Source organism: Fistularia commersonii, chromosome 5 (genome assembly GCF_037954325.1).
Source record: "Fistularia commersonii isolate RoL2024-O1a breed Wild chromosome 5, RoL_Fcom_v1.0, whole genome shotgun sequence".
In the NCBI taxonomy this organism is placed as follows: Eukaryota; Metazoa; Chordata; class Actinopteri; order Syngnathiformes; family Fistulariidae; genus Fistularia; species Fistularia commersonii.
The window spans coordinates 14,295,495-14,311,548 of NC_141288.1; the positions used below are offsets into that span (position 1 = coordinate 14,295,495).

A 16,054-nucleotide genomic window follows, 5' to 3' on the forward strand; every position below is an offset into this window, starting at 1 on the left:
TGCAGCCAAAATGAGTTTCCTCTACAGGGTGTCCTGCCTCTCCCAGGGCCGCTGCTCCTCCATATCCAGAGGAGCTCGGGCATTTGGATGCCACCTAGACTCCTCTCTGGTGAGGCTTTCAGGGAATATCTAGGACACTATGTCTCATGGCTTGCCTGGAAACATCTCAGGATTCCCCCTGAAGAGCGGGACAAAGTGGCTGGGGAGGGGGGAGTCTGGGTCTCTGCTTGGGCTGCTGCTGCCTCCATGACCAGACAAGCAGCAGAAGATGGATGGAGAACACTGAATGTCTCCCAACTTGCCAAAGTTCATTCTTTGTCCAAAAAATTCAGGAAATATATAGCTTTTTATGTCATAAAACTGAGGAGAAACTTTATGTTTCTCATGCAGCTAAGAATTTGGGTCAGCCTCTGCAGTAACAGCTTCTGTAGCGTTAACCTGCTACTTGCTAAGCTGCAGGTTTTTCCCAGAACAGCATGACTTTTGCTCCTCTAGATACAAACTCATCTTCTTTTTTTGGCCAGGCCAATTCAAAGGCTTGTATTTACAAGCTTAACTGAAGAAGATTTTCAGCACAATGGCGGCAAACTGGAAAAAGGTCGAGCCTCTACACTGCACTGTATTTCTTTATGCTGTACATTTTCCTTTCACATGCATATATTACACACTGACACAGTCTCAGTGCACTATAAAATCTGTTTCTTATGTAAATTAATTTCCTGAGTAACACTGTACCTGTCCAGATATGTTGGTTGGATACATTAATGCTAAAATGATACATGCAGCAAATACAGTACATTTAAATGAACAAAACCGAGGGCTGACAAAAATTAAAGCAACCGGATCAATGAACGATGATGCATTTTGATGTGATTAGTTATACTGACTGTTCCAAAATGGAAACTTATGACCATCTCTCTTCAACTTGACAATTTCAAATTGAAACTGTATTCTTTCATAGTTAGACATTGGGTCCCTGTCATATGAACGGTGAACGATAACAGGAATAAATGGAATTACCACTACGTCATCCATGTCTTTATGGTGGAGGCTGTGCATTGAGTTTTTTTTTGCCTGTTCCCTTAGTGAGTCATTCTATTCTTCCACTATTTGTGGAAAGGTCCACAGAAAATAATCATCAACCACTGAAAATACCATCCAGATGTTTAGTGTCACTCTTTATCTACATTGTTGTTATTTAGACTTTGTTGCCTGACCTTTTGGGGATTTCTTGGTACTCGGTTTCTACAAAGTTTTGTCTGTTCTGATTACCTCTCTTGAAATGTCCACACATGTGACACAAATACACTGGAAAATATTTATATTTTAACAAAATGCGATAATCAATTTTGACAATTTTGCTCTAATACCTCCTCTTTTGTAGAGTACACCATGGAGTATTTTCCCCATTTCTCCTTTTCTTTTTGAGGAATATTTAAACTCCTTCTCCCTTCAGGGTTTAGTATCCGGTTGTCTCAGCAGGAGATTGGATAGTGTTAGAGGGCTCACTGAGCTCCCTGGTGGCTACAGACAGAAATGCACACTGACTTGGAGGACATTTTCCAAACATGATACCAGTCGAAATCAAGCATTTATTAAAAAAAAAAAAAAAAATCCATAATGATATAAAACAGCAATATATGTGGAAGAAAATTACGGGGACTTGCATTCTATAAAGGGAGAAGATTAAACGTTGTCAGGAAATTGTGATAATACACGACCCCAATATGTTGTGGGAAATTCTGAACGTTTTATTTTCATTTCAGATTTTTCTAGGGTTTTCTCTAAAATGTATGAATTTGTCAAACCCTACTATGAAATCCCATCCAAGCCAGAGTTTGATCACAGTTCTTCTTGAGGTCTTTTTCTAGATCATCTCGCTTTGAACCGGAAGCATCCCCAAAAACGGACGTCGGACTTAAAAAATAAATAAAATAAAATAAAATAAAAAAAAATTAAAAAAAAAAAAAGAGTCCGACGTTAGCCCTGGTCACGATCAGGTGACTGACCCCCATCAACACCAGCACCTCTACCACGCCTCCACCCCCCCCGGCCTAAAGTACCGCGGAGTGCCTGAGGCTGGGGAGGCTGGGGAGGCATGGCTGAGGGAATCCCTGCAGAACCCGGCCGTCCATCACCCTGCTGCACCCCTCCACCCCGCACACCCCGCAAACCCACCTGACACAGCGGTACCCAAAGCCTGCATACCGAGGCTGCACTGACGAGCACCATTGTGCGAGGCGGCACAGGCGAGACAACCTGAGGCTGGGACCTCTCTCACGCACGTATACGCACTCACCCGTGCGCGCGCTCACACACACACACACACACACACACACACACACACACACACACACACACACACACACACACTAGGGGGATACACCTCCACGCACGCTGCAGCAAACAATATGAAAATGGCTTTACCTCAGCAGTAAGTCAGTGAAGAGCAAGATGATGACCCTTCCTCTTTCTCCTCTCTCAGTGATCCTGCTGCCGCCTCTTCTTCTGCGCTCAATCCCCCCTCCTTGACCAGCCTCTCAGCCAAACCCCCCACCCTTTCTCTCTCTCTTTCTCCCTCTCGCTCTCTCTTTCCTCCCTCTGCTCTCGTTTTCCACAATGCATGCCGGGAACGTGACAACATAACTGCAGTCACTCTCAGAAGCTGATTGGCCGACGAGAGGCAGAATAATCATCCCTGATTCTGAAATATCACGGATTTTAGAGCTCATTATAAAGCAAAATTATCTCTACTTTTTTTGTTGATTGAAACAGACAAAAAACAAGTTAAATGTGGTATGATAATTGTGAGCTCACTGTTCTTTTCAACGTGACTATGCGACCTCTTTGCCTTAAACATAAATGCAAATAAAATGGGATTAAAAATAGGATATACAAATACAAACAAATACATAAATAAACAAATAACTAAATAGATATTCAGATATAGTTTTTCGTTTAACCATGACACATTATTAAAATGTGAATTCTTGGAGAAAAAGAACTAAGACAATCTGTGGTCTTACAACAGTATGAAAACTTGTGAAATACAGAAACAAAAACAATTTATTTATTACAGATAAACAGACAGATAGACAGAGAGAGATAATGTCGCTTTCTAAACATTTCCAGCCCTTCATTCCACATAAATTACAAATAATAGTGGTAGTGATAGCAATAATAATGATAATGAAAAATGTAATATGAATGAATTGGTGAGTTGAAATCTCCATTTCATTTCTTCTGCGAGAAATGATATAAACTGGTGATATGTTTATTGAAGAATCCTTAACAGCACCAAACATAGCTTGAGGTCAAATATATAGTGCACAAATACACACACGATATACATCCAAAATTGTACTGAATGTACCGTATTATAAGATAATATATATACACAAATGTGTGTGTGTGTGTGTGTGTATAGTGTATACATATATATATATGCATAAATACATGCTCTTTGTTTGTACACACACACTGACACACATATTCACATAAAGTTTAAATCATATAACACAATAGGAATATTTCAAACATGTCAGGTCTTTTCTAGCATCTGCTTTTTCCAGCAGGAAAGGATAGACATGACAAGGCACAGCAGCAGCCAAAGACAGGAAGTAGCTTCTTTGGCTGTTTAATGTCAGTGGATATTTACTGTCACTGGGTGTCCTGCAGCATCCTGGCGGGCACAGCTTCGTCTCCCATCCGTTTTAATGAGCAGCAAACACATAATAATGACTAGATAGCTGAGAAATACTGACAGCTGATCCATTTTTACCCAGAGAAGTGTCTCTTTGAAACCTGCTGCACATTCGAGAGCTGTTCGGCCTGTACACACGTCAACAACAGCTTTGAGCCAAAGGAAAATAAAAAGAGGTGTAATGGTCTCTAATGTTCTTTTTAAAAGAGGATCTTTAGTAGTTAATGATATATCTGGTCTCAGAGTCTTCTTATTGACTTGAGGTTTCTTCCTAGTACAACTTTCTTGAAAGGAAAACCTTATTTGCATATACAACAGACGCAGGGCAACTCACCTTACTCGGAAGCTGTTTTGTTGTCAACCTACAACATCTTTTGGTTTTGTCAACCTACAACATCTTTTGGTTTTAGTTTTGTTTCTACCTGCCATTTGCTTGCATCTCATTTATGGAATAAAATTGGATAGGATTAGAAACACTGACTCTAAATATGCACTGCTTCTATTCAAATCTATGCAGTCACACATAGAACACTTTTTGCAATACTTTATGATATCATAGTGAAGTGTTCCTTTGACCCATTTTATTTAAATGTTTCGGCTCATGTTGGATGTTTTGGAGAGATCAGAGAAGCCATACTGAGATGGTTCGGTCATGTACAGAGGAAGCATAGTGAATATATTGGTAGACGGATGCTTGAATTGGAGCTGCCAGGCAGGAGGTCTTGAGGAAGACCAAGGAGAAGATTTATGGATATAGTGAGAGAGGATATGAAGATAGTTGGTATGAGAGGATTCAGAGAATAGGGTTAGATGGAGGTTGATTCACTGTGGCGACCCCTGAAGGGAAAAGCCGAAAGGAGAAGAAGTTTCGTTTGTTTGAGGAAAATCGAATGGACATTTTTGACAAACCTAAGAGAAATTTGGTTCATAAAAAGGGAACAGTGTGAGCTATTTGGTCTGTCACTGCCAAATTGTGATTAGGTTGTTATTGGGTTTACGTAGAATTTTTGCCATATTTGAAGGTATTCATCCAAACGCTAATAGTGTCCAAAGGTATCATATGTAATCTATAAAAAGCACCAATCAGCTATTCTAAAAAGTGCAGAGGAGAAACAAATTTTTTTTTTTTTTTTTCAAATCTCACTGACAGTAAAATTTACATGTCCTGTAGGTAATAATATTTAAATCATATTTAATAATGCACACATTTAATATTAAATGACCGCCAGTGTAGTTCTTTTAATAACTAAAGTGGAAGCATGCTACAATGCCTTGCATGTAGTATTTTTCATTTCAATCCATATAAATGAAAACAAATTTGCACACCTTGAAAATCACTATCTCATGACCGTAAGTGCCTTCATGTTGCAGTTAGGTAGAAAAGACAACAGGTGGCTGGTGTTTGTAGATGTGTTTGCTTATTTGCAAGTCCTATAATACCGGAAGCACCAGCAGCCATATTGATCACTTCGATGCCTTGCTTCATTTAGTTAGGTGACCTGATTGACAGTTGACTGCATTTCATGAACAGTGAATGAGAGAGTCAGTGAGAGAACAAGAGAGCACTACACCAACAACCATCATTCTGAGCATTAACATGAATACTTAATTTCACCTCTTTATTTATATCAAACACACTCAACTATACCAAAGTTGTATTTACCCCATGCAGTAATAATTATAACAAAGCAACATTATGCTTTTACAAAGAAAACTGTGCATTTAAAAAGTTATTTTGAAAGATTCATCAGGATAACAGCATATTAGTCGGCACATATTAACTTTTCACTCAAAGTTTATCAGCAATAGGAATTGCTATCTTGATTTTCAAGTAAGGTCTTTAGAGCTTAAGGATATGAATGCTATTTTGGTGTTTCAAAATGTACGACCTTATAGTTTGAATTAAGATTACACTTTGTTAATAACTAACTCATTGAGTTATGTTCAAGAAAAATACATATAAAATTTGAAGCAATTCCTGTTAAGCATTTGATTTAATATTATCCTCACATGATGAGACATTTTATTATCTCAAAAATCAGCAAATTGGCCAAAAGACCCTCTGTCCATTAATGCAGACAATCTCAACTATTCTTTTAAATTCAACAGTAAGCCTAAACAATAACACATGTATCAGCTTGGTCTTTGACTCGGGAGGATTTTTGAGCGCTTGGGAAATGGCTGACATTTGGAACTGTATTATAACTATGTGTGCTCCTCTGGGTCGATGGTCTGGTAGGAGGCACTGGTGGTGAAAATAATAATGTGGGAGCAGGTGTGGTGTTTCGGACACTCTGTCTTGGTGAGTCGAAGGTCCTGTACTGCAACAGGTACTCAGGGTAAATCTGGTGTTTCTCGAACACGACAAAGATCGAAGGATTAAAAGTTTGGTCCACGCAGCTGTCATATAAATTTACGTCTCCGCCGTCCTTGGAAGGAGGTCGCCGGTAGTGAGATGAACCTGTGGTGAAGTCTCCCACCAGCACCCGTGAGACAAACATGAACCTGACAGCAGAGTCACCGGTGTAATTGTGGGAGTATTTGGCATCTCGGGCAAAGTAACTACCTAGGATTGAGAAAAAAAGGAGCTTTCAGTTTCACCATCAAGCCAGGCATGTCTTACATGCTTAATTCTGAAAATAAAATGTTACTTTTTTGTTATATAGGATCTTGCTAGATCTGATAGATTAGATCAGATTGGACTGATGGATAGATGGATGGTTACCAGTTTATCTACTTTCCATGATATCTATTAAAATATGTTATTAATCTTCCTATATTTCTGTTAGCAAGTGCATGAATTGTCACATGTTACTTCCAACCTATAAAAATAATTCATAAGTCTCTATTTTGTGGCTTTCTTTACAAATGTGCAGAATTTGTCAAGAATTTGTCACACATACATATGAATATAAATATAAATATAGTAGGAAGTATCATCTTGTAAATACACTACAGCAATACACATATGTATAGAGAACTACAGAGATGGATGGATGGATGGATGGAGATAGATAGATAGATAGATAGATAGATAGATAGATAGATAGATAGATAGATAGATAGATAGATAGATAGATAGATAGATAGATAGATAGATAGATAGATAGATAGATAGATAGATAGATAGACAGACAGACAGACAGACAGACAGACAGACAGACAGACAGACAGACAGACAGACAGACAGACAGACAGACAGACAGACAGACATCTATCTCTACAGCAATCTTAAAAGTGAAAAGGTCAACCATTTTACTAATGGAGGAGTTTCTCTCAACCCACTTGGTAACCAAAAGGGTCTAACCTTGGCCATAAGCAGTTCCATGGGTTCCACAGACTCTCCAGTCAAAGTTGCTGAGGCAAATGGCGTCAACATGTTTTGGGTCCGTGCCATGAAACAACTTTCTTTCGTAACTGTTTTTCATCTGATTCTTCTGCCTGTAAAAGCAAGATGGCAAGGGTCAGAGGCCTGTGCAGATTAGGTTACTGGACTGAAATATAGTCAAACAACCAATGGTGTAATGCTAACAATATGTTTTTAGAAAAAAATTGCTAGAACAGACCACTGAAAAACCTCCCAAAGAGCCTTGTTTTGAATCCTCTCGATTTTGGCGACATTGAAGCCCCTCATGGTTCCACAGAATAAAGATTCGATCTCCTTATATTCCTCTGAGGATGGCTGAAGTGGAACTCGCTGGAATATATGGGTTAAAAGAAAATGTTTTTCCAAGGCTGGATGCAAATTCAACATTTGGTCAAAACCCATAAATACAAAGTTTTTTTTTTAAATAAAACTAAAGGGAAAACTACCTGAGAACAGCAATCACTGCTGCAGAACTTGCCATCTTTGTAAAGTGATTGAGATTTTCAGATTTATCTCTATATATATTTCACACATAATTTCCATCCACCCATTATCGATATCACTTTCCCTGCCCCCTGCATCGCACGATACTGGAGTCTATCCCACTTGTCATTGGCAACACCCTGGACCAGTCAATATAGAGAAAATACATAAAAATGACTAAAATGAAATGATACAAATTACTTTTTCTTCTCATACCTTGTATCCTTTTTCCAAAATCTGTGACTTGTCCCAGTGCCTGGGTACGGCAGATATACCCAGGGGTCTCCTTCAGATGACACAAAAACAAGTGTATGGTTTATTGAAACAAACATCCTGAGTGGCTGAGATCAAGACGCTTGTAGAACAGGATAAAATCAGACAAAAAAGGGAAAACTTCCCTGGCCCTTTTGCACAATTCCTAGCACAGAAAGCATCTGAATATTTCTTTTATCGTACATCTACAGAACTATGACAAACATACGTGCTTTTTGTTTGTTGAAGGCACCGCATTTGTGCTAACCCATTACTTTGGATTTTCAAAAATGAAGACTGCTAAAATAGAATGAAAAAAAAAAAATCCAGTATATACGTGATATCATACCTGTGTTTTTTGGCTTTGGCGTCTTCTGCGGAGACAAAGCAGGGTCGTCGCCTCACAAGCCTCTTCGTGCCATATTTCTTATTTGTCTGTATCATGTCTGCAGAGGAAAAAAATAAATTAAATTCATATTACTGGAATGCCGCTTTAATAGTATGCACAATACAACCCTGTCGAGTTGGAGACTTGTGTGCAAAGTGTGGTTACCTGCAAAACTGAGAGAATATGACTGTGAGCTGGCTGTGAAATCCACCTCATCTTTCATATTTTCCTGAAACTTCTCCTCAAGTTCGTTGCTGGTGATGTTAGATGGTTTGTGTGGATTATCCTGAAATATAGGATACTTTCACTTGACCTTTACTACGATGGGTAAATATTTATAAATGACTCATTGACTTAGTCTGATTTAACTGGATAGGGGACAAATTAAGCCCAGAATTTTTTATATTTTTAAACTCTAGATGAGCCCTCTTGATGAGACTTCTTTAGGGTGAGACTGCATTAATTTTCATTTCTCATATAGAAATAATTTAGTGGTGCAGATGAATACCAAAAATAAGGAAATCACAAACAATGACCTCAGAATAGGATATATTGGGTCAGAGGTGCACATGCAAAATGTCACTGATATGGCAAAGTGCCCATTTTTGGCACAAATCAGCTCTGCTTGGTTCACTTGAAAAGGCACACTGTCAGATGGCATGAATTTACAAAGCCTGTTGGCTGCATTTTCATGCTGCTGCACAGTTTTCTAATTCAAACTGCTTCTGATAGGAATAATCTTAGAAATGCACAGCTAACTTTGAGTAATTCAGGGACATACTGGCTCTCATTTGAAAGAACAAATATAACTGTGATTACAAAAGCAGGAATTCATACAATATTTTTTGTCATTGGACAAGAGGCAGGGTTCAGACTGGACTGGCCACCAGTCAGTAACAGGGGTACATACAGACACATACCTCTCATTCATGCATTGTATAGAGACATACAACCATTCACATTCTCATTCACACTTCTGGGCAATTTAGGTCCTCCAATGAACCTACTACATGTTTTTTGTAAACCACAAAGATAGGCTTCCTGTTGGAATTGAATCAAGGATCTATCTGCTGTGAGACAGAAGCAATAACTACTCAAGTCAGTAATTTTCCCAAATTCATTCTCGGCATTATTTTCTATGGTGTCAAGAATATCTGGGAGTTATCCAGGGTTGAAAAACAAGACAAAAAAAGAGCTTGAATGTCTTACGGTTGAAGCATACTGGTTCCACCTCCCATACTCATCCTCCCAATACCAAAGCCACTCTGTGGTATGGATAAAGTAAGGCTGCAGCACAGAGTTTATGGTTGAGAGTCGCCTCACTGTTTTCCCATCACAGGTCATTGTGTCAAAAAACACCACATTGCTGGTAGAGCTATGAGCATGACAGAAAAGGGAAAATTAGCAAATACTAATCATGTGAGCAGAGAACATATAGGTGGAAATGTGTCCAACTAAACATGTTTTATATAATAACTACCTAACATGGTGTTCTTTAAAATGCCCTCGATTTCTTTTCTGAAGCATTACACTACAGTAACATGTTGTTTTTCTAGTAAATGTTGGATGGCTGAAATCGACTCTTAGATGAACACAATTGTTTGGCATACAATTGTTTATAAGTGATTGAGCATGAATGTAAGTGATTAAGGAATATGTTGAATCCAAGTACCTGTGCGACATGCTGGGGTCACAGTAGTCCTTTTCAATGGCCTCATTCTCTGCCATGCCTGTCCACTGGTCGCCCTCTAGGACCTGCCACCGGTACGGCATCTTGTCATGGGCATTCACACACCGGTCTGCAGGTACAAAGGCCAGAGCAAGAGGATGAATAATGTCTAACTAAACTAACAAGATGGATCACACATTCATCAACTGTATTTGTGAATGTACGGGTAAGACTACATGCAAAAGCCAGATTTGTTCTTAAATCACCTGTACAAGGGACTTATGAAAATCTAATTCCTTCATTTTTCTTTAGGATCCCTTAATGTTAATATGATTCTCTATAGGATATTAAGTCAATCTATGAGGGGTAAAAAGACTATCATAACAGTTGTTACGTAACCAATCTGCCTCTCTGCAGCAATTACAACCAACTAACAACTTAATTGTTGATCTATAGGGTGTGTCCTGATCATTTGAGCTGAGTTTAGTACGGTGCAAAGACTGGTAACTAGGATGTGTTCCACAGTGGCACTTAAGTCATAACCTATTACTTTTTATCTGGAGTTATGTGGTGTATCTGAAATGTCCTGCTGAAGGTTCTAGGCAAATCTAGGATTTGTACTTCAGCTACTGTAGCTGCAAGCTCTCCCTCTTGTTTCAATGTGACAAAAGCTGCCTCCATGCAAGCTTTTATCACCCTGGCTTGGTTTCTGTTTTATTAAAATTAGATATATTTATACATTTCAGTTTTTATGCTGTTAAATCTCTTTAATCCTTTCTCCTCAGTGGCTGTAGATTGTATCTGCATTTACTTTTTATTTTATATTGTAGTTTAATGATAAAAAAGTGCACATTCAACAATAACCATTAATTACTAAAGCTGACTTTGACCTTCTCAAACGTAGAGTGGGCTGCCTCCGCCCTAGTATGTGATTTAGCTGCTGCTAAGCTGGTTAAAGATTTGCTGCAGCAAGTAGACGAAGCAGCGAGTGAGCTATCAGATGGGGGTGGAGATGGAGCATTTTGATGATACTCTGTATTTCCGTTGTTGTCCATCTTGTATGATTTCATATTTGATATGAAGAGCCGATGCCTTTTGCTCTGTTGGGATAATTGTGTTGAGTATGCTGTGATGCTGTTTCTTCTTCGCTATTGTGTCTGCTGCGTGCGTGAAGTGACAGATAGCTAAACAGTTATATGTGCCACTGGGAAAGTTAAAGATGTCTTGGACATCCAAGTAATGTTACAGACTTTTTATGATAAATCTTGGCCAGGCTGCTCTTACAATGCTAGTAACGCTAGGGAAAAACAATGCTTCTCCAAGGCTCAACATCAGTGGATGCAAATGACAACAAAAAGTATGCTCCGGAGCACGTTACCATACTGAAACAACCATCGAAGTTGGCCTAGATCATGTGATCTGTAATGACCACTGGAAAAACAATGATTTGAAGAAATAGGGGTATCTTTCAAACCATACCATTGAGAGGCACTGAAGTGTAACATTACAGAAGTCCACTACATACATGTAACTGTATATTAATTACTGCTTTGCTTTAATTTTTTAAATATTCTGATGAATTATTAGCGTTACTTTTCAGGTCAAAGCTAGTTATTGGACACTGTTAATATGCAGGGTTGAAGAAGCTGATTCAACCTTGTTCTAACACAACTATACCAGCCACAGTGATCCATCCGCATATTTTGATGAGACGATGCTTTGCATCCAGTTTCCTGTCAAACCATAATTTTTGGCTAAGCACACAGCTGTGTGCATGACACCATGGCGTTCATGGCTTGATGTTTGCCCCATTTCCTGTCTTTCTTAAGACCTTTAGTTACAGCATTTGTGTGAGTAAAAAACACACATATGTTTTTGTTTTGAAAGTGAACAGGAAGTCAGGGGAGGTTTTCATTTGAGCTAATTCATTATACTCAGGGAAGCATGTTCACATTGACAGGTGGGTTTCATCAGGTTTATGCAGGATATTTAAGACTTTTACTGGGCAAAATAAAATATTTCATGAATGTAACCAAGTTTGTTCACATTGATCCTTTCCATGAAAAAGGCTGCAAGAATGTAAGCAAATAATATATATAATAATAATGGTATACAACTAATTACAGATAAAACCAGCAGAGCACATGCTGGTTGTCTGTTTCTTACCTTCATGTTTACAATATCCTTTGATGAAGTACATACATATCTCCGTTTTGTCTGTAAGGACACAAACAAAAAGAACAAATCTGTAATCAAATTTGTATTCAGTATTAGATTTGCATCTTGTAACATTTAGAAGCTATTTTTTTACAATCAGTATTTTCTCAAACAAAACCTGATAGTTATTTTAAACCCGATATAACTCAAAGTAGAAAGAAGTAGATAGGTATGCCTATAGTGGTAAAAGAGAGGGAACTATGGGACTTCAGCACTGATCTCAAATTTAGTAATTTAATTAGTAATTGCAGTTATTATGAGAGTTAGACGGCACTTGCAAAATGTGACTTTGTCAGATATATTGTCCGGGGTATAAAATTAACTGAAAACTTCTAGTAAAAGCCAGCCCCAGAACTGGTTTGGTTTTTAACTGCTAAAGTTAAAAAATATTATGCCCATCTTGCCCTGTAGGACATGTGGATCATATTTCTAAGTAATTATGCAAATAGAAACATACTTCTTTCAGTCAAAAACAAATGAGGCATCTTCGACAATGGTGACTGTTTACCTCTGCTGGGCTGTTTTCTTTGTCTTGTACTTGTTGCAACATCTCCTGTGACGCCAGAATTTATTGGAGTGTCAAAGGAGGAAAGGTTGTTTTGGCTGGATAAATGCTTGCCAGTGCCGCGGCTCCTGCCACAACCCCCCCTTTTTTTGGTAGAGGAAATGTCACGGTCCAAGTCGGTGTCATTGATGTCACCGGTGGACAGCGTTTCCCACCCGCCGTCAAACGGGTCATCTCTCAGCAGGCTTGAGAAACCTAGTGCATCCAAGAGGTCACCAGTGGAATCTGCACGTTGCTGAGTTCGAGGGTTGCCCTGATTTCCTCTCCTGCCTCTGCCTCTGCCTCTGTGGCCACCTCTGCCTCTGACAGCGGGCTGATTTTGGTTGAACTTTAAGCACTCTCTGTTCATGTAAATAACCTTCAAGGAGGGAAAGAGGTGACTTGGGACAAATTTACTCTTCAGGCTTTGAATTGGCTGCGGAGCTGTGAAGTCATGGTTCCGGGGGCAGTCACAGTGACCAATAAGAATCTTCTCACAGACATGCATCCGCTTGCAATCCTCGCCCTCCGTACACTGGCCACTCACACCATCACCGTTATTATAGTCATGACATATCTGGGAAAGGAAAAGAAAGATGTTATTCATAATATTAAGCAATGAAAATGGAACCTCGGGGCGGCGCACGTCAGTGTCTCCCCCCTAGCCGGTACTGAGCCCGGATAAACGAGGGTTGTGTCAGGAAGGGCATCCGGCGTAAAACTTTTGCCAAAACCAAACATGTGGATCAAACTTAACAATCTCATACCGGATCAGTTGAGGCCCGGGTTAACAACGACCAACATTGGTACAGATGACCTGCAGGGTAACAGTGGCAACTTGGCTACTGTGGGTTGAAGAAAGAAAAGAGGAAGGCGTGTTTGGCAGTAGAGAGAGAAGAGGAAATGCATCTGGGACTGAGAAAAGGGACTTTGAATATTGGGACTATGACAGGAAAAGGTAGACAGTTGGTCGGCATGATGCAGAGAAGGAAGCTGGATATACAGGATACTGTGTGTCCAGGAGACCAGGTGGAAAGGTAGTAAGGCTAGAAGCTTAGGAGTAGGTTTTAAATTTCACTATCATGGCACTGACAGAAAGAGAAATGGAGTAGGAATTATCTTGAAGAAGTTTGTTAGGAATGTTCTAGAGGTGAAAAGAATGTCAGATATATTATGAGTCTAAAACTAGAATATGAAGGTGTGATGCTCTTTATTATTAGTGTACCAGCATACAAGGCAGTGGTGAGACCGGCGATGTTGTATGGACTAGAAACAGTTACAATGACAAAAAAAAAGCGGAGTCAGAGCTAGAGGTCACAGAGATGAAGATGTTGAGGTTCTCTTTGGGAGTGACCAGGATGGATAGGATCAGGAATGAGTCTATGAGCGGAACAGCACATGTTAGATGATTTGGACAGAAAGTCAGAGAAGCAAGACTGAGATGGTTCAATCATTTACAGAGGAGGGATAATGAATATATTGGTAGACTGATGCTGGAATTGGAGCTGCCAGGCATGAGGTCTAGAAGAAGACCAAAGAGAAAATTTATGGACATAGTGAGAGAGGATATGAAGATAGTTGGTGTGAGAGAGGAGGATGCAGAGAATAGAGTTAGATGGAGAGGGTTGATTCGCTGTGGCTGGAACGAGGAGAAGAAGAAGCAATGAAAATGGAATGGTGTTAAGATAATTTGGCTTTTAAACTACCTACAACATACATACATACACACACACAAAAACACACTACTTCATTGATTATCATGATCTGAATGACTTTAGCCACTCCTTTGCTGTCAGACTCACTGCAGGCAGCAGCCAGTTATCGTTCTGCAAGAGCAGAGTGCAGAGCTCGGTCCTGGTCAGCATCTCCAGTTGATGGTTTTTAAGTATCGTTGCATTGTGGTCTGAGTCGAGCTGATGGGAGAAGCTGCATCTGTTGCTGTTGAAAAAAACAATCAAACAAAAAACCACACAGGTCAGAAGTTTGACTGCGTTTCAAACTCATGTTTGAGTACATAGGGTGGAGTTACAGGATTAGAAGGCCAAAGGTGATCATTGCAACAAAAATGTAACAAGAAAAACAAATCAATAACAACAGTGGAAAATCTGCTCCCAATTACAAGAATACATATTTTCATCTTAATTAATTTCATTTTAATTTTAAATAAGTATTTGACTGATTTGATGTCCGATTTCTTATGTTGCTTGTGAAATGTTTTTTTTTTTAAGATAAATGTTTGGAAAGAAATACCAGAATGCTGAATCACATTTAAGGGCTTGATCTATTGCTTAGACTGGACTTTTCCACGGTTCACGTCCTCATTCAAACATGTGACCAGAGGCAGTATTTTTGCTGACAAAGCACTAACCAGGACAACCAAACGACAAAAGGGGTTTTGGGGGGGGGGGGCAAAAACCAAATAAACAAACAAAAACATGTTTGTCATTTGAGATCTTCCTGTAAAACAAAGACATTGAGAAAGGAGTGGCTGCTGGGAGGGGAACATACGGGCCTCCAGCCGTTTCAGGATTGTCGGACATTATTCTCAAGTAAAATTAAGGATAGACTTACCGAAATCGGCAGGTTCCACTGAAGAGGAAGTTCACACACAAGTGTAACCTCCTGCAAGACGCCTCGCAGGCCCTCACTCTGCACAGTGTCAGTGGGGTTTTTGCCACCACCTTCGACGGCCCAGTCCGACGAGAAATGACAAATTTGGATTTATTGCGGACGGTGTCCGTCACACTGGTGTCGTCCAAGACCCTCATGTTGTGGACCAAGTCATCGGTGTTGACGGCCCCTTGATTGGCGCAGAGAAACTTCATTATTTCAGCCTCCATTTCGGTAGAGCTTCCCATCGTCGTCCCTGTCCGTCTTCCTTACAGCCTGAGCTTTCTTTTCAGATGATTGGAAACCGAAACTTAATTTTAGTACTGATGTCATGCTGCTAAAATCTGCTAGAGGGAGCCACCTTCACTTGTGCGTGTGTGTGTGTGTGTGTGTGTGTGTGTGTGTGTGTGTGTGTGTGTGTGTGTGTGTGTGTGTGTGTGTGTGTGTGTGTGTGTGTGTGAGAGAGAGAGAGAGAGAGAGAGAGAGAGAGAGAGAGAGAGACATAGAGAGAGACAGAGAAAGAGAGAGATAGTAAAATCATGCTTTTTCAAGTTTACAATTGCATACGTGGTAGAATTGGGCAAAAGATGCATGTTGAATCAACATGCATTCATTGTTCATTTTTTTGAAAATAAAAGACGGGAGTTTGATTCTTGGTCTTTTATCCAAAAGAGCAAGAATCAAATTTAGTGTCATCATGGAAGTGGGTTTTTCACAAAACTGTATACAGTCAGCAGATGGCAGTGTTCACTACAAAACAACACAAATCAGTATATTCCTGTTAAAGACTACCAAAATAATTAAGGAAGAAATGACTGCCA

General features: G+C 39.6%; 2 protein-coding genes across 2 annotated transcripts in view; both read right to left on the minus strand.

The window, feature by feature from the left end:
• syn3 (synapsin III) overlaps positions 1-2,583 on the minus strand; it is a 113,198-nt gene extending 110,615 nt beyond the window's left edge. Inside the window, exon 1 of the mRNA XM_086146954.1 lies at positions 2,428-2,583. The gene's annotated coding sequence lies outside the window, so the exon portion shown is untranslated. The remainder of the gene's footprint in view (positions 1-2,427) is intronic.
• A 2,729-nt stretch (positions 2,584-5,312) lies between these two features.
• Positions 5,313-15,525, minus strand: LOC147234162 (protein mono-ADP-ribosyltransferase PARP12). Its single transcript, XM_086146953.1, has 12 exons — positions 15,195-15,525; positions 14,426-14,561; positions 12,588-13,200; positions 12,029-12,079; positions 9,866-9,992; positions 9,403-9,568; positions 8,359-8,479; positions 8,155-8,251; positions 7,770-7,839; positions 7,270-7,400; positions 7,011-7,144; positions 5,313-6,269 (listed from the first exon to the last, which is right to left on the minus strand). Exons 1-12 carry the CDS (start codon positions 15,479-15,481, stop codon positions 5,818-5,820), a joined length of 2,385 nt encoding a protein of 794 aa, XP_086003079.1. The 5' UTR covers positions 15,482-15,525; the 3' UTR covers positions 5,313-5,817.
• Between the last annotated feature and the right edge of the window lie 529 nt (positions 15,526-16,054).

Bases quoted from the DNA above. Each gene is read 5' to 3' on its own strand.
- LOC147234162 (XM_086146953.1), bottom strand. From the start codon at position 15,481: ATGGGAAGCTCTACCGAAATGGAGGCTGAAATAATGAAGTTTCTCTGC. The intron at 14,562-15,194 runs GTAAGTCTATCC...TTTTTTCAACAG, and splicing joins AGTGGAACCTGCCGATTTCG to CAACAGATGCAGCTTCTCCC. The intron at 8,480-9,402 runs GTAAGACATTCA...CCTATATTTCAG, and splicing joins GGAACCAGTATGCTTCAACC to GATAATCCACACAAACCATC.